Below are 17,817 nucleotides of genomic sequence, written 5' to 3'. Positions count from 1 at the left end.
TTTTGTACACAGGAGCCTTCCAGCTGTTGGGAGTTATGGGAACTGGAATCCAAGGCCCAAATTTGCCCATGACTGTAGTAGAGTCCGGCTTGGGGTTTTCCTTCTTGGAGTTGTTTTTGGCCAGAATTCCACGCCTGCGCCGCTGGTGTAGTGGTATCATGCAAGATTCCCATTCTTGCGACCCGGGTTCGATTCCCGGGCGGCGCAAAAGCTTTTTGTTTATTTATTTCTGTTGTTGTTGTTGTTATTATGGGGAAGGCGCTTATTTGTGAAATTACTCCACACAAAAATATATCTCGAAGTTTAATATATATATATATATATATATATATATATATATATATAATATTTTTTTTTAAATGCCTAAGCGCTAGTTCTCGCTACACGCATGCGCAGAGTGGAAGTCCCGCGAGGCGAGGCTCTCGTCATGAGAATTTTATGGAGCGGTTTCCGATTGGCGGGCTCGGCGCGCGGGCGCATGCGCAGACGGGGGGTCGGCGGGCGCCCGCGCGACGCTGCGGCCGCCGCGCATGCGCCTTGGCCTTCCTCTCCGTCGGCCGGCCCGGGGCCTTTCTGCCCGCCAGCGCCATCTTGGGAAGAGCGAGCGGGGAAGAAGAAGAAGAAGAAGAGGAGGAGGAGGAGGGAGAGGAAGGCGCCCAGGGAAGGAAGGCAGGCAGGCAGGCAGGCAGGCGGAGAAGGAAGGAAGGAGGCCTGAGGGAGGGAGGCCTCCCGGCTCGGGCGCACGGAGGAAGGGAGGACTCGGCCCGCCATTGGCCTCGCCTCGCCTCACCATGGAGGACGAAATGCCCAAAACCCTGTGAGTCCCGCCTCCCGGAATCCCCTCAAAGGCCCACGGGCCATCTTCCTCAGAAATTCACCCCAAAAAGACCACCACGTACCTTCAAGTTCTTCCCATATCCCCTCAGCAGCCCCTTATAACAGCCCGCTTTCTTTTTAGATACCTCTCAGGTCCCCTTAAAATCCCCCAAACCCCCTCACATTCCTCTCAAAAGCCCATATGTAACAGTCTTCTAAAATTTTCCCCAAAATCCAGCCGTATTTCTTCAGATTCCCCTCAATAGAGCTTAATCCTCTGAAATTTTCCACAAAACCCGTCCTGTTTGTCTCATAACAATCCCTTTTCTCCCTAGATACCAGTCAGCTCCCCATATCCCCCCAAAAGCCCGCCATATTCTTTCACATTCTCCTCAAAAGTCTATATTTTATATTCCTCCGAAATTCCCCTCACAGCAACCCCCTTTCTCCCTAAACACCTCTAAGATCCCCCACATCCCCCCAAAAGCCCCTATTTTCATCATTCTATGAATTTTCCCCCATTAACCCGCTATGTACAGTAGAGTCTCACTTATCCAAGGTTCTAGATTATCCAAGGCATTTTTATAGTCAATGTCTTTAATATATCGTGAAATTTTGGTGCTAAATTCCCCTCAATAGTTCTTACTCCTCTAAAATTTCCCACAAAACCTGTCATATTTCCCTCATAACAATCCTTTTTCTCCCTAGATACCGCTCACCCCCCCCCCCCATCCCTTCAAAAGCCTGCCCAAAAGCCTGCCGTATCCTTCACATTCCCCTGAAAAGCCTTTATTTTATATTCCTCTGAAATTCCCTTCATAATAACACCCTTTCCCCCTAGATATCTCTCAGGCTCCCCATGTCCCCACTTCCTTTTACAACAGGAAGTCTGAAAACATATCTTTTGTTTTAAATCTCATTGTGTGTTGATTGTATGCAAATAGCCATATTGATGACTCAAAGAAGTGGTCACAGCAGAATAAATACTGCTCTTATGCAAATAATCTTTCATCATGATCTCATTGACACTTTTTAATTATTAGAAGCACTGGGTGTGTGAGTCTCTTCTCATATTATGTGGACTTGGGAATTTGGGCTTTTAAAGTTGAGGAGAGTGTCTGGAATCAAATATGCTAATTGTATTAATGGTGGGAAATGCTCAGTTCCTATTGATACACATTTTCATGCCATGGGTCAGCACAGTATTTGGTCTCCTCCTGTCTTGTTTTCTGAACATCTTGTCATTTATTTTAGAAAGATAGTTATTTTCACACAAATTTGATTGCTTTCCCCTCTTGTAAAGGAAGTCTGAGGCTGGAATTTGAATGTGTCTAAAACCTATATACATTTTGCAGGTATGTGGGAAATCTGTCAAGAGATGTCACCGAAGCCCTAATTCTCCAGCTGTTCAGCCAGATTGGACCATGCAAGAACTGCAAAATGATAATGGATGTAAGTTTACTCATGCATTGTCTGTACAAGTTTATCGGGGTATAGTAGCTTAGAAGTAGAGTATATTAGAATTACATATATTTCTGTTTTAAAAGAGTTGGAATGTTTACTTCGTTTCATGGCTCACTCTGTGATATTGAGATGAAAACAAATTCTGCTCAAGAGTTAGTTACAAGTAATAGGAGCTAAGGAAAAGTGGAAAATAGAAACTGTACAGCTCAATCTGATACATGTCTGCTTAGGGTGAGCCTTGTTGAGGTCTATGGGATATCACATCTCTATATGTTATGAAAATAAATATGGTGATAACGATACTATAATGTATTTGTGAATTTATTGTATTGGCTTAAATTACCAGTCCAAAGTTGACTCATCATTTTGAATTGATTTAATTTGGCTTAGAGTTCCTCTTTTGGGAGTTTCTCTTTGCTAGTCCTTAGCAGCAAAAGAGAATAAGTCTAGAATTTCTCGCTTGCCAAAGAATATGTATAAACCAAGACTGACACAGAGCTGGAAAGGCTAACCAGTGGCTTCCTGACAACCTGTGTCTCTGTTCACACAGACAGCTGGCAACGACCCATATTGTTTTGTGGAGTTCTATGAGCATCGACATGCAGCCGCAGCTTTAGCGGCCATGAACGGGAGGAAGATAATGGGTAAGGTAAGTACTTGGTGCTAAAGGGCGAGATGGAACAGAAGTGTGGACTTAGGTTTGAGTTGAACAACTTTTTTTAAGAAAAAGAAGAAACTACAAAGGTAAAATACTACCCTGTTTTAATCCTTGACTGTCACTGAATCTTGAACTTAGAAGCAAACAAATGTTTTACGCTAAATCATGTAATCTATCTTAATTTTCACATAATTTAAAATGAAGTGCTTTGGTAAAGTAAAAAGCCATTAAGTGGCCTCTTAGATTACTTTAGTTTATGTAATTCCAGTAACTTGATTAATATCATTGGTTGCCATACATTTTCAAACAAATAAGTCAGTTATTCATCAAATACGAGAAAGCTGTATTTTAAAATGTCTTTCTCCTATTTGCACTGGATCCAGCTGTTCCATGAAAAATTATCCAGCACTGGATACAGTCCGGTACATCACGTTAAATTGTTCTTGAGGGACTATGGGCTACTTCTGTTGTAATTTGCAGAAATATAATTTTAGTACGTATCATTTCTAGGAGGTCAAAGTGAACTGGGCCACCACCCCCAGCAGCCAGAAGAAAGATACCAGCAGTAAGTCCCTCATGATTCTGTGTAGTTACGCTTTATTTGCTCAAAAAGTGTTTTTAACGTTAAGTAATAAAGCATCATGCAAATATTTACCCTATTGTTTTGATCATTATCCTAAGATATTATTTAATGTGTTTGTGTTAATAAACTTAAGAACAAATCTAATCTTTGTCATCAGGTAGTACCGTTGTCAACACACTGCGTTCACAAGGTAATTGTATCTTCTTAAACATAAAATGAAATCTCTCAGGGGTAGTCACTAACCGCCTGAAGCTATTTGGGGGGGTTGTCCTATTGCCACCAGATTTCTCCCTCCTCTCTCACTCAAATGGATCAGGATGTGGACTTGTTGCTGACTCTTAAGCCCCTTGAACCCCCATTGAGCTTCTTTTTGCTGTAGGAGGTCTTCCCCTCTTTGTGAGGGCAAGGCTACTAGCTTCCTTCAAGGCTGCTGTCTTAATAAGGCACCATAGAAGTTCATTGTGGGTGTCAGTTGTTCTTGCAACTGACCCCTTTGCCCCTTCTGCTCTGGGCAGCCCCGTGTGTGGCTCCTTCACTTGTTTGGCCTTAGAGCTTTCAAAACTTTGGGGGGAGGATTTAACCAGACTCTTCCCAAGGTGTTGTTGTAAAGTGTCCTGTGTGCGTTGAAGCCGTTAAAGAAATTGTGATAATTAAAATTGAGCTTTATGTGGCTATGAAGAAAGCCTTAGATATGACATCTTTGTTATCAGCATCTTATGTAAATGGCTCTAACATAAATGATGAAGGGATTACTCTTTCCGTTCTGTTGCCTCCAGTCTTAGTTCACTTGCTCATGGATTTCACATACTTTGAATTCACATGGATTCACATGGTGTAAAGGCTGGGCAACCAAAATCCTTTTGGCTTTTCAGAAAACTGTCAAATGCTTTAACATCAAACTGTTGCAATGCAAGGTATCTTTTTGACTGTTCTTCACAAAATATGACTTAAGATTGAGCTGTTTGTAACTTAAGTTATCCATACTGGTTTGTGTAAGCCTAACTCTGTTTTGTTCATGGAACCAGTAGACATGTAGCTCAGTTTGTTAAATGTATGTATAGTATATTAAAATACTAGCATTTAAAAATAAACTGTAATGTAATTTTTTTGGCTTTGAATTAAATGAATATAGTTCTCACTGAAATAATTACTATTATGAATCTTGACAAATAATTTAATAACAAAGTAAATGCTAGTTACCTGTAACTAATTGTATTTTGGTACTGTTGTATCTGATGAAGGTTATATATTAAGCCATTATATATTTTGGTGTTTGATAGGTAAAAGAAATCTAGTTCTCGAGTAGTTTCCAGATGTATGGGAAGTGTTTAAAAAGAAAGTACCCTGAATTTCCATGTGTACTCTGCAAACTTCTATATTTTTTTCTTTTTCTCGATAAGACCACTTCCATGTCTTTGTTGGAGACCTCAGCCCAGAAATTACAACTGAAGATATAAAAGCAGCTTTTGCGCCATTCGGAAGAATATCGTAAGTAATATCTTATGTCAGATATAGGGGTCAAGCAATATAGTATTAAACTAAATAGGTCAGGATGTTAGAAATTATTTATGGTCTCTAAAGAGATATTCAGAGTTTATCCAGTTCATTTTTAGTTTAAGTGTGGATACCTAGCCTTTGGGCCATTGCTTTAGGAAATTTCTGTACTTTCCATGTCATATTAGTAACCTATTTCAAATCTGGGTGTCCATCTTATAATGGTTAATAATTAGATATTGGATAGTGGGTTTTCTATGGTAAAGCTGAGTGGCTTTGTACTACAAGAAGGAATTGTGTAGTCCCATTCAAGCAGCTTTAATGTGGATTAGCTTTCATTGGAGTTTTGGCTTTTTGTGAAATGGGTGCTCTATTAAATAAAATAAACTATAGGTTGTTCTGCAGTGTAGTTATTATAAATGAAAGTTATGCAGGGATAGACGTAACTAGCTACCTTGTCTCTAGAGAAAACCTTTCTTGAGGACTTGGTGGTGAGTGCTGGTAATGAAGACCAATTGTGGCACCGTAACCTTTGATGTGTTGTAAAGTGAATCTAATTTGAGCCTTCACTGTTGCTTCAGTGGTACTTCCAACAGCTTGGTGCTTTCATAGTCCTTCTGTCTGTTGGCCATGATGGATATGTCTGGTGCCAGCTATAGGCCAGAATGGTTTTGGGAAGCTGGTTGTTCCCCATGCCTGTTTCCAAGTTTGGCTTGCAATTTTTATAAAGATGACAATTACAACTAAAGAATGTATCTATTATTTTGATAATGGCTGTGCTGGCCCGATGAGGTGTAAGTGGAGAATATAATCTGTCTGTGGGTTGTCCTTTTATGTCTTCCTTTCTCATGTGAAGCTTACATTCAAAGTGTTTTGGATGTGTGTTGACAATGCAAAGCCATATTTGCCTTATATATTAACCATCTTCTGTATAGACTGTCTCCCAGTCTTCTCTTTACTTGTGAAGGGAAAGTGGGAAGGTCTTTTGCTGCTGAAAGTATTCCGGAATGAGGCCTTTCCTCTTGCCACAATAGGTGACCTCTTCTTGACGCGCTGGAAGGATGAATGAATGCCAGCTGCTGAAGTATTCCCATCCAATCTCTAGTTCAGGGAGAGTGGTTGCCAGAAGGATTCACAGCTACTGTTGCAAGGCTGCCTGGTCTGGAATGTTGTCCAGAGCACTGTAGGTTGCTGACATGAGTTGAAAACAAACAATCTTGGATGGAAAGGGAAGGAGAATTTAAAAACCTCCTAAAGAAGCACTATCTTGTTATTCCTTCTATCCTTTCCTCTTAAAAAGAGCTAGGTCTTTACATTCCTCAGACACTAAAGAATAGATGTAAGGAGGATAAATAAAGAGATTCTAATCCCATTTCTAAATATGAAGATATTTTAGTAGTGAAGGTAACAGCATGAGAGTTTTTCATTATAATAGTAACAGCTATGCATTGTCAGGAATCTTGTCCAAGGAAATAACATGCATTGTGCACATCATCTGCAACAGGAGCATCAGACACATGGGTCCTTTTTGTGAAAATATCTGTGTGGCCCCCAGTAGTAAAAAATAGATTGAAAGACTAGGGATGGGTGGAAAAGCCATTTGTTTCTTAAGAAATTCTGCTTCCATCAGTTGGGAACCCACAGTAGTCTGTTCCTAGCTGACAAGTCCAGTGCAGTCCATTGATATCTGCAAAGCTGCGTGATTCCAACTCCAGGATTAAATGTATTAAGTGGAAGTGTCTGTATCTATCAGAAATGTCAGGCGGTGGGGTATTAATTTGCTGACACTTCAGTTCAAATTGAGAGCACTGAGATTATTCCCTCCTGAAGTTAAATTGCTGCTAGCCTTGTGCACTGATATTCGGAGGGCTTTATGTGAAGTGTTTCATTTCAGAATAGATGCACTCAGAATTAGCTGGCCTTTGTTTATCTTTGCCACGTTTTGTATGCTGCAGTTTATACACACAAGTGAACTAAGATTGAGGAAGATAAAATAAATATTAGGGGTTGAAAAGGAACATTTATATATGCTCCCTCTGCTCCCTAAAGAAAGGAAACAATCTTGGCATGGATCCTTCCTTCTACTTCCCAGAAAACTGTTGTGGGCAGCTTTCAGGCCCTTTTCACATAGTTTGTATGTCAGGTTGTCTTTCTGTCTCTGTACTCAAATATTCCTGCTCTTCCTTGGAAGAAGAAGGAAGAACAAATCATCATGGAAATATGTTCAGTTTCCTATCTGCTGTGTGCTGCTCTGTTTCTTCACTTTAAATCAGCATACACCTGTGTCATCAGTATATGAAAAAGAAACCATTTACCTGGTTTAGAAGATTGAAACCTTCTATTTATTTACTAATTTAATGTGATTAATTCATCTTGCACCTTTCTCCCAATATGTGATCTAGTATGGTTCTCAATTAATACAGTTAAAACTTGTTAAAGTATTCCAGAATCCAGTAAGTGGTCAAAGTATTGGTTTTACTAGTTGGGTTGTAATTCTAGTTGTGTAGAATAGATGTAATGTTTTAAAGGGGAAAAAACAAACAAAAGCAAACAAAAAGTAATATTTAAAAGGAAAAAAATAACCAAAGGCCCCATTAGACTTCTTGTGCTGATGGTGGTACGTGTTATATTTTTGAGACAAAGTCATTACTTCTGAGGTATTTTAAATAGTCCACTGGTTGTTCTTGAAACTATAATGAGTACTAATTCAAATAATGCCATAACAGTGTGAATTCGTAGACATGCTAATTCATAGCTACCATTTCATAATTATTCAGTATTATGTAAATGTGTTCACCTCCTGTGGCTTGCTTGGTTTGTGCTTTGGGGTCTTAATTCTAAGAAAGATAAGGGTAAGTATTTACATTTTAGGATGTGCGGAGAACACCATCAATGTGATTACAAAAGAAACTGTTCTCAGCCTATTTGTCATGTAGCTGTCATTTAGAAAAATGATACTTCTGAGGCGCATCTCTACTTTTTAAAATAAAGCCAGGTTCTTTTGGTTTCTGTAGAGTAGCAATTTAAGAAATACCGAAGTCCAGTAGGATTAGTCTCCTCGATCTCTAGATTATTTAGCTCCTTTCCTACAATCACATTTCTGCAATGGATGTGTATGTGTTAAAATGTTTTTGAAGATCTTCTGGTGCCATAACACCTCTCTTAGACTTGCTAAATGGATCAGACTCCCCGGTTTACACTGCATGGCTTTCTTACTGGCTCTATTCTGGGATATTTTGTGTGTGTGTTTAGTGCTTGATTCTAGTGGGTTGGGGAGGGTGAAGCAGGCCCTTGTGTGTGAATGGAGGTACATTTAGTTAATAGTAAAAGTGTAAACAGGCCACCAGTGGGGTTTAGCTATTGTAGCTGGGTCTTTGTCTCTTTTTTTGAACTCAATCTCAAATAATAGGGCTCTGGTTATTTTGCAGAATGTCTCTGAAGAATGGAGAGCAATGCCATGGCTAACTGCAAGCTACAGTTCACAGTGGACAAACGTTGTAGTTTTTCTATTTACTTTTATACATTTTTTACTTTATATACTTTGTAGTTTTCAATCAGTCCTGTTTGATTGTTAATTACGAATGCCGTTTTTAAAAACAATTATTTAATAGTGTATAGTAAAAGAAAAGAAAAAACATGTTAGTGTTTATTTTCTTCCATAATGCAACCATTTCTGAAAATGTCAATTTCTCAAAATTTACAGCTGCCCAAGTCCAAAAAGGGGGTAACGAATTGACCTGAGAAAATTAAAGAATTCAGTTAACAGGCGACGTATGCCTTTTAATTCCTATTTTTTCATTTTTTCTATTTCTATTTCTAATAAGTAGGTAGAATGTGTTGGCCAATAGTAAGTTTATAAATTGCATGGTTAAAGAGAGCCGGTCGCTAATATGCTAGTCAGCTACATGCCCTCAGTTATTCCGTTGAATAGCTGCTTTGACCATGCGTAGTGTTTTTAACCGTATGTAAGAGCATTTTGAACTGTGAACCAACCATTGTAAAATAGTTGTTTTTTTCTTTAAAAGAAAGCTATTGATTTTGCATGTTTACACAATTAAGTTTTAAGTTCTTGCTATCGTATGATAATACTTTAGTGAAAGGGAAAAATTGCTTTGACTGTACTGTATATTGCTGGTACGTTTAAGAAGTTTGTTTTGTTAAAGGAGAAACATGAGAAATGAGCTGCGTGTGAGACATTTTAACTTGGATCCTGTCCTGTCGTGGCTTAACTGACCTTCTCTTTCCTTTGTAGGGACGCTCGGGTTGTTAAGGACATGGCAACGGGAAAATCTAAAGGATATGGCTTTGTTTCGTTCTTCAATAAATGGGTGAGAAAGCAAGAGGGAGAGGGCACAAACCCATCAGTTCCCATAGCCTCTGGGTCAGACTTGTCAGCATAAAACTGGAAGGAAACTCTTAGTCACTGGGTTGCTGTGAGTTTTCCAGGCTGTCTGGCCATGTTCCAGAAGCATTCTCTCCTGACCTTTCGCCCACATCTATGGCAGGCATCCCCAGAGGTTGTGATAGCTCTCCCAACCTCTTGAGGATGCTTGCAATAGATGTGAGTGAAACGTCAGGAGAGAAACAGATCTGGTGCATGCATACGATCTTGTAGTTTCCTCCTGGTTTTTTCTGTTTTGTACTTTTGGGGTGGAAGGTAGGACCTCTTCCCTACTCTGAGTGGGATGAAATGTGCCTCAGCGGTAGATGGGAAGCTGAAATGGAAACTGGAATGTAATATGGTTTGATGTGGCTAATTGCTTATACATGATTGAGCTCTTTATCATTGTGAATCCAAGAGGCTGTGGGTTATGTTTATTTTAACCATTTCAGTATCCCTTTTCTTATGAAATAGTGTGTGAGGGTGTTGGGTTATTGTAGGCTCTTAGAATGTCTTTGGAAGCATTTGTGTTCCTAATGTTGTGGTTTGATCACTGTGGGGAAATCTATGTCCAAAAGCACTGCTCACAAATTAACCTGCTGTTATAAGTTGCTTTGCAACTAAAGGGGAACTTAAACACTGTAATTCTCAAGATGGATGATTTTCGCATGCTTTATGTGCTTACAATTTGACTGTAAAGCAAGCATACATTTTGTTCTGAATTAGTATTAGTTGAAGTCTGTATTGGATGACTATTTCGGAATTTCAGGTTAACTAGCTCTGAAAATGTATTTTCCTCCTCTCTGGACAGGATGCTGAAAATGCGATACAGCAGATGGGAGGACAGTGGCTTGGTGGGAGACAAATCAGGACAAACTGGGCGACCCGCAAACCTCCGGCTCCAAAGAGTACATATGAGAGTGAGTCTGTCAAATTTTAAAACCTTACAACGTAATTATCTTATCATATGTGATTATCCGAAATAGTGTTTCCTGCTTTAATAGGTCTGATGCTGTCTAGCAAGTTCTTCCAATTAGGCTTAAACTGCAGACTGCAAAGCAGAGCTATCCAGTCAGTTTTAACTTCTAAATTTTGACCTACATTTTATTGGTGAATTTTAATCTGCATTTTACCTGCGTATGTTTGTTACATGTATTGTAATAGTATTTTGTTTTATCTTGCTGGTAGTGGGGGAACTTGGCATGTTTTTTTTTCTTGTGAGAAAATCAGGTGCACATAAATATATATATCCCTCTTCATACAGCAAATGCCAAACAACTCTCCTATGACGATGTCGTGAATCAGTCCAGCCCAAGCAACTGCACCGTATACTGCGGAGGCGTTACTTCAGGACTAACAGGTACGAGGGGTCATGAATTTTGAACAGCCTTAAGAAGCAGGCTCTTAATTATGTGTTTTGACTTGTACCTCTTGCCTTCTGATTTTCAGAACAGCTTATGCGCCAGACGTTTTCTCCATTTGGGCAAATAATGGAAATCCGGGTCTTCCCAGATAAAGGGTACTCCTTTGTGCGGTACGGATATGTTTTCTTTATATGTGTGTGTATGATGGGAAGTTTGTATTACTATCCCTTTGATTCTCCCTTTATGTCTGATGTACGACTAAGACCATATATCCAACTGACAGAGTTTGAGCATGTTGTACATCCATGGAATCAGTGGAGTTTACAAAGTGCTTATTGAGAATGTATCAGTAGGACTCAGGACAAGGACTACTCTATGCAACGTGTCCTGAAGCTTGGCTCAAAGGATGTAGGTTTTATTATAACTGTTGTAGTTCAGTCTTTGATTGTGCCTGTACCTGATCTCACTGGGGATTCTGGGCCTGTTAGGCAGTCTGATAATGGCATTGCTGAGCCTGTGAACCAGGGTTGTGTGTCTTCTGTAGTTTATGAAGGCTACATTCTTGAATGGGGCCCAGAGCACCCTTTCTCTAGGGGAGTGAGATGAATTGCCAGATGAAGAAGCTAATGAGCCAGGAGATAGGAGGCAGAACTTCCGAAATCTTATCTGTTTGTAAAAGTAAATAAAAGGATTTCATGTTAGTCTATGAGACAGGAAAAGCTTTAAATGAGACAGGGAAATGATTTTAGATCAGTCTGGGCAATGTTGGAGTTTAATGAACATCTTACATCAAGCCTTTGCTAAGGGAATTTCTAGTTTCATGTTTTCATCTATCTTAAGTTCTTGTTTTTCAAGTCTTAAGGGATTATTCTGGAGTTTTGAGTACTGGATTTTATGCTGTCTTGTTTATCTGGATATTTTACATTACTGGTTTTTGAATTCTACCTTTGTTTCTTGGAGTTAATGGACTCTTTCATATCTTTGGACTAACTTGTTTTTAGCATTTTTACTGAGGAGTCCCTGGTGGCACAATGGGTTAAACCCTTGTACCGGCAGGACTGATGACTTGAAGGTTGGGTTGCTGACCTGAAGATTGCTGGTTCAAATCCAACCCAGGGAGAGAGTGGACGAGCTCCCTCTATCAGCTCCAGCTCCATGTGGGGACATGAGAGAAGCTTCCTACAAAGATGGTAAAAACATTAAAACATCCTGGCGTCCCCTGGGCAATGTCCAGGGGATGCCAGGATGTTTTAATGTTTTTACCATCCTTGTAGGAGGCTTCTCTCATGTCCCCGCATGGAGCTGATAGAGGGATGACCAATTCTCTCACACCAGAAATTTGTTGCAGTTTCTCAAGTTGCTCCTGACACAGGGGGAAAAAAACCATTTTACTGCTTTGTCTTTTATATATTCTTCAATAAATTGCTTGCTGATTTATACTGGATTAGTGGTGGTTTAGTACAAAGGTGTTCCTGCTCAGGGATACCACAATAACCTTCGCAAGGGTTCCAGTTGTATCTGCTTTTGATAAAAGAATGTAGAGTTTCCTTTATATGGAAGCTCTACTTTTCAATAATGTCTCTGTTGTTTCCCTTTGAGAGGTATTGGGACTCACTGCGTACTTTGTACGGTTACAGGTTCAATTCTCATGAAAGTGCCGCCCACGCAATTGTTTCGGTTAATGGCACAACTATAGAAGGACACGTGGTGAAATGTTACTGGGGCAAAGAGACGCCAGATATGATCAATCCAATCCAACAGGTAAGAAACCTCTATTCCTTTCCCCACGCAGAATGCCCTAACGGTCTTTGTGGTGTGAGCTGACACTCTTTGGAGTGAACGCCGTATCTCTTGCTTTGAGGGGCATAGATTCCAGAGCATGAAGCACTTTACTTTTTACCAGTATGTTGCACTAATATGGTCCGATGTTAACTTTTTAAGCAGAATCAAGTGGGATATCCACCTCCTTACGGTCAGTGGGGCCAGTGGTATGGAAACACGCAGCAGATCGGCCAGTACATGCCTAACGGCTGGCAAGTCCCAGCATATGGAATGTATGGACAGACATGGAATCAGGGATTTAAGTAAGTAATTTCTGCATCTGCACTTTGTGTTGGCAGATCTTTTCACCCAGAAGAGTCTTGCAGCACTTTGTGTCACTGATCCTTCCAATGAGCATTTTGCTTTATTAATCCACTGGTCTTGTGGGTCTTGGTCACACAGTGTTTTTTAGTCAGTGAAGCTGCTGGTATTCAGGAAATGAGGAGTCATTGAGGACACTCAGCCTTTTTTAAATACTAGCATTTCCTGGCTTTCTTTTTGTTTGTGGCTCTTTCTTTCCTTTCCCCTTTCCCTCAGACACCTTACCCATTTTCTTTCTTTTCATTAACTTCCCTTTTCTTTCTTCCCTCCCTCCCTTTGTCAGTTAATTCTTCGCCTCTTTCTCTCCATCCTTCCATCCAAACATTCCTTTCCCTGTCTTTTCCTTTCTCTCCCTCTCTCCCTTCTCTCTCCCTATTATTTTTCTTTCCTTCCTTTTTCTTCCTTCCCTCCCTCTCTTTGTCATCTCTTTCCTTTCTTTTCTTTCTTTCCTTCTCTCCAATTACTCCTTCCTCTCCTCCCTTTCCTTTTTCTTTGTCCTTTCCTTTCCCTTTGCTTTAGGCTTTAAAGGGGTGGGTCTGTTTTTGAGTTCAGTCTCCTCAATTGCACAAGCCAACAAAATCAAACTTTTTGTAATAATCAGAAATGAGAGTAGCACAGTTTAAATCAATTTTTTTGCTGAATTTAAATATTCTTTTAAACTTTTTTCCCATCATGTCAACTTTTAAAAATATGACAAATGGTACATAACAGCGGATTACTGTAAAGTCTGCACATTTCACATATTTGTGTAACACAAGCCAACAAGTATTTTTCATCAGATATAATTTTAGCTCATTCTTACAGTTTTTTGTGTTGAATTCAGATCTGTGATTTTTCTTCTTCTCTATCATGTGTAGTTTTTGCGATGAGGCTAACTGAATAATTAATGCACTTATGCACTGGTATCAATAGAATTTAACTAACCACAAGCCAACAAGTATTTTTCCATCAGATAAAATTTTACATCATTCTTGTAGTGCTTTTTGTGCTGAATTCAGATCTGTGTTTATTTTTTCTCTGTCACGTGTGGTTTTTGCGATGAGGCTAACTAAATAATTAATGCATTTACGCACTGATATCAATAGAATCTAATTGTTAACAATGCATAAGTGCATTAAGCCTCATCGCAAAAACTATATGTGATAGAGAAAAATAAACAGATCTGAATTCAGCACAAAAAGCACTACAAGAATGATGAAAAATACTTGTTGGCTTGTGTTATTTAATGTTGGATCATGGAGAGTGTGTGCCAATTTGGATCCAGATCCATCAAGCCATGCAGGAGCCTTTGTGGTACAAATGGACAAGCCAACATATATGCATACATACTTTTGCTGATAGACAGACAGACCGACAGGTTTGTTGTGTATGTCTGGCTGAGTTTTGTGAACCAAGGAGCCTTGACCCGGTTCCTTGCCTGCCTGAAAGCCCCCCTCTCCCTCCCTCCCTCCCTCCTCCTCCCTGCAGCCAGACGCAGTCTTCTCCCGCCTGGATGGGGGCCAATTACGGGGTGCCGCCCCCCCCTCCGCCGCCCCCTCCCCCTCCCCAAGGGCAGAACGGAAGTGTTTTGACGAGTCAAACTGGATACCGGATGGCCGGCTTTGAGACGCAGTGAGGGGAGAGGAGGAAGCGAAGGACTCTGGAACAGAACAACGGCGGCTTGGAGGCTATAGATGGAGCAGTGTAAATCCTTTGTTTACTTCAAAACAATCTATCCAATCAAGTCAGTGCAAAAGTCAAAACAGTATTTATTTTTAATCATGAAACTTTGTTGTCCACATTTTTTTTAACACACAAGGAAAAAAAAATACTAGATGCTGGATATCTGCCAACTTTTGCCTTCTTTTCCTCTTTTCGAGATGTGTTTCGTAAAGATCTTTGTTTGAAACACAACTAATGCAGGGATTTCTGCCACTTTTTAGACTGGGGCAGGAAATTGCACAATATCAAAACTTGTTTAGTTTTTTTTTTCTTCCACTGAAGTAGTGTGCAGTTCTAGTTTGCATTCCTAGTATGACTTTAAACAAAATGTATATGAAAGAAGTTGTACAAATGAAAACAAAAACAAAAAATAACACGCCAAAACTGTGTGAACCCTGAAGGTTTGTTGTCGCAATCTTCAGCTTGTGCACAATTCTGTTTTAAAGAGAGCCTGTTGTATAAAGTGTCCATCTCCTCTCGCTTTTGTTATACTGGGGTTTCGAATATAACTTATTGGTTTACATTATTTTGTATCTAGACATTTTTCAACCAAGTGGATTTTTGCCTTACTGTCAGCTGTTTAAATTATTAAAAATAGGAGAGCGGCAGAAGGGGGAAGTTGTCATTGACACACAGGAAGTTGTACAGAGCTCTCTGGGTTTGGATCCAACCCTTTTTTGTCTCGTTGCTTTTGTTCAATGTGGGAAGGTGCCTGGGATAAAAATCCCTGTTGAGTTTACTTCGCTGGTGAACTTCAGCCCGGTTTCAGACGTCGTTATGATTAAAATGTAACACATTCTTACAAAACCAGCTTTTTAAATACCTGTCCGTTTTTACATTGACATGTACTCCTTTTATCATGTAAACTTTCAGCAGATTTTAATATTTTTTCACAGGAGTCGCTCTGCTTTGTATGCCTCCTCCTTTTGAAAGAGGCAGGAAAAAGATCTATGTGACCTTAAAGAGTAAGAAAAAAAGGTCTTAGAAGAGTACAATGATTTCGGCTTTGGCTTTTGCATGTGAATCTCAAATACATTGTTAGACTTTGAATAACCAAACATGCCACGCTCTTGTTTCTTTGCCCCGCCAGAGATATATAGCGAGAATAACTTTGGTCTTAACTGTTAGTGGACCTTTTGACTTGAGTTGAGGTAAGCTTGACTTGATTTAGCATGTAGAGCTATATGGCTTTATGTAGCAGTGAGTGGATCAGGCCTGAAAGTATGGAGGATGCTTCGCTTATGCCGAGCAAAGTGTTTTGAGTTGTTCAGAGGCCAAAAACCCGTTCTATCCTACCTCCTAGAGTAGCCTTCAGAGAGTGCAAAAAAGGATGAAAACACAAACAAGAGGGAGAAAAATAAAGAGAACTACCCCTTAAGTGTAGCATTTCTTCATCCCAAGTGGAGGAGTTGACTTCTTTGTTCTACTTTGGTTGTAGCGGAGCAATGTATTGAGGGATCATTGAGTTTTAGTTGTTCAGAAGCCCAATGATATTATATTTTATGGAAAGAGGTGATCCTATGATATATGAGGAGGGTGGGCCTGGAAATGTGACGATCTTCTTCCCTTTTATGACTCAATGGGGCTAATAGGGACGCTGAGTTTTGCCAAGGGAGAAGACAAGTGAATCTTGAAAGGGGAGGAATAGTATTGCCCCGACTGTATTAGCAGCCGCCATCCCAAAATGGATAGAGCCAGGCGGCTTCCGATTTCTAGTAAGCAGCCCAGTGCAGTTGTGTTAATACTGCGGCTGCTGAGAAAAGCCAGTTCTCGACCTGACTCCAAAATAGTAAAATAAAAGCATAGTTCAAAGCCACTTTTAATCTCCACAGATTGCTCTCATTTATGTCTCCTTGCTGCCTTTTCCAATCTGCGTAAACATATCTTCTGACTGGCACCTCGACCTCTGCAATTTCTTTCAAAAGAGGTTTGAGGTGAATTTGGTGCTGCATTGAAACAGAGGAGCCCATGACTGTCAATGTTGCCCAGTTTAAAACCAGAACGTTTCTTGTGTCTTGTCCGTGCCGATTGCTGTCCTTAGACTTCTCTTTTCTTTCTCTGTGTATTTGGACACCGGTTTACGAAAATTAAAGCTTTAACACCTTTTTGAAAGCAATGCGTTATTTGAAGGGGGTTAAGAGGAAAGGGACTAAGTAAGGGCTCCTCGGTATTTTTGAAAGTTGGATGTTTTTAAAGCTCTCAGACGTCCAAATAGGATGAGAAAATGATGTCAGCCTGGCATTTTCAAAGGGATTTTCTCCTCCTTTGCTGTCTTAAAGTGGCACTAAAGAAAACTGGACTGACAAATCTATTTCAGTTGGTTTCATCAGCCCTTATCTCTGTTCTTTCCTTAGTTTCAGCACCTGCCAGGCTTGACAGTTTTAAGGGAAGAAATCCATAAAGGAAATGAAATCCTATTGACAGGATTTAACAAAGGAGGACGATGAGGTGTTTTCTGTTCAAAGTTTTTTTTTTGTTTCGAAAAACGCAACCCATTTTGGTCTCGTTTCATTGAGACGGATGTATTTCGATAAAGCGTTTCGAAGTTTAAGGACTTCCCTCCAGAAGCCATTAAGATGTTAATAAAAGACGTGAGTTTGCTGATTCCGTCTTTAACTTTTTTTCCTGCTTGCTTTTGCCCATTTTCCCAATCATTTATGTGTAGGTTTGAAAGAAACGTGTGGATCCCTACTGAGTTGGAAGTTCAGTTTGCCTTGTCTTTTTTTTGGAGAATTTCTATAGATGTTTAACTAAAAGTGTGACGAGGACTGTTTCCAGCCAGTTTCCTCATCTTTTGATAGTTACATAAACTGAGGCAAAGGCTGTCTTGAGTCTACGGTTAAGTTCAGAGTGATGACAGCTCAGTAGGCCTTGCCTTAAATTCCCTGCCTGAGACAAAAACCAAAGGGGTGAATGACCTTATGGCTGGAAGGAACCTTTAAAAAGCACCCCAAAGGAATCCTAAATGGGATCTAATTACATGACCCTTCCTTTCCTCTCTGAATTTGAAAAGGTACCCACCGCGTTTGTGTCTGTCTGCCTTCCGACTTACAACGACTTCTTGAATTGCATAGGAAAAGGATACTCAGAGGTGCCTTTGCCAGGTCCTTCCCTTGAAATCGTTACTGTTATTATAATATTTAGATCTTGCTTTCTTCTCTTAACAAGACTCAGCAGTGCCTCATAACACTAAAAACAGTATAAATTTGCAACA

The 17,817-nt window shown here is 40.0% G+C and overlaps 1 protein-coding gene and 1 non-coding gene across 8 annotated transcripts; both read left to right on the top strand.

The window, feature by feature from the left end:
* The first annotated feature begins 136 nt into the window (after positions 1-136).
* trnag-ccc (transfer RNA glycine (anticodon CCC)) lies at positions 137-207 on the top strand. The gene has a single exon. It is a non-coding gene; the product is annotated as a tRNA-Gly (tRNA).
* Positions 208-515: 308 nt separating this feature from the next.
* tia1 (TIA1 cytotoxic granule associated RNA binding protein) lies at positions 516-17,207 on the top strand. 7 transcript variants are annotated; one of them, XM_062960999.1, is made up of 13 exons: positions 537-817; positions 2,172-2,268; positions 2,831-2,929; positions 3,449-3,503; positions 3,679-3,711; positions 4,922-5,009; positions 9,268-9,343; positions 10,208-10,316; positions 10,661-10,756; positions 10,846-10,930; positions 12,398-12,521; positions 12,705-12,844; positions 14,370-17,207. In XM_062960999.1, the coding sequence occupies exons 1-13, from the start codon at positions 792-794 to the stop codon at positions 14,515-14,517; spliced, it is 1,176 nt and encodes a 391-aa protein (XP_062817069.1). In that variant the 5' UTR covers positions 537-791; the 3' UTR covers positions 14,518-17,207. The 7 variants fall into 7 exon arrangements, with proteins under 7 accessions (XP_062817074.1, XP_062817069.1, XP_062817068.1 ...); XM_062960998.1 differs by having other exon boundaries at positions 12,702-12,844; XM_062961001.1 differs by lacking the exon at positions 3,679-3,711.
* Positions 17,208-17,817: the final 610 nt, after the last annotated feature.

Source organism: Anolis carolinensis, unplaced genomic scaffold (assembly GCF_035594765.1).
Source record: "Anolis carolinensis isolate JA03-04 unplaced genomic scaffold, rAnoCar3.1.pri scaffold_8, whole genome shotgun sequence".
Lineage (NCBI taxonomy): Eukaryota > Metazoa > Chordata > Lepidosauria > Squamata > Dactyloidae > Anolis > Anolis carolinensis.
This window is presented reverse-complemented; position numbering and strand designations above follow the sequence as displayed.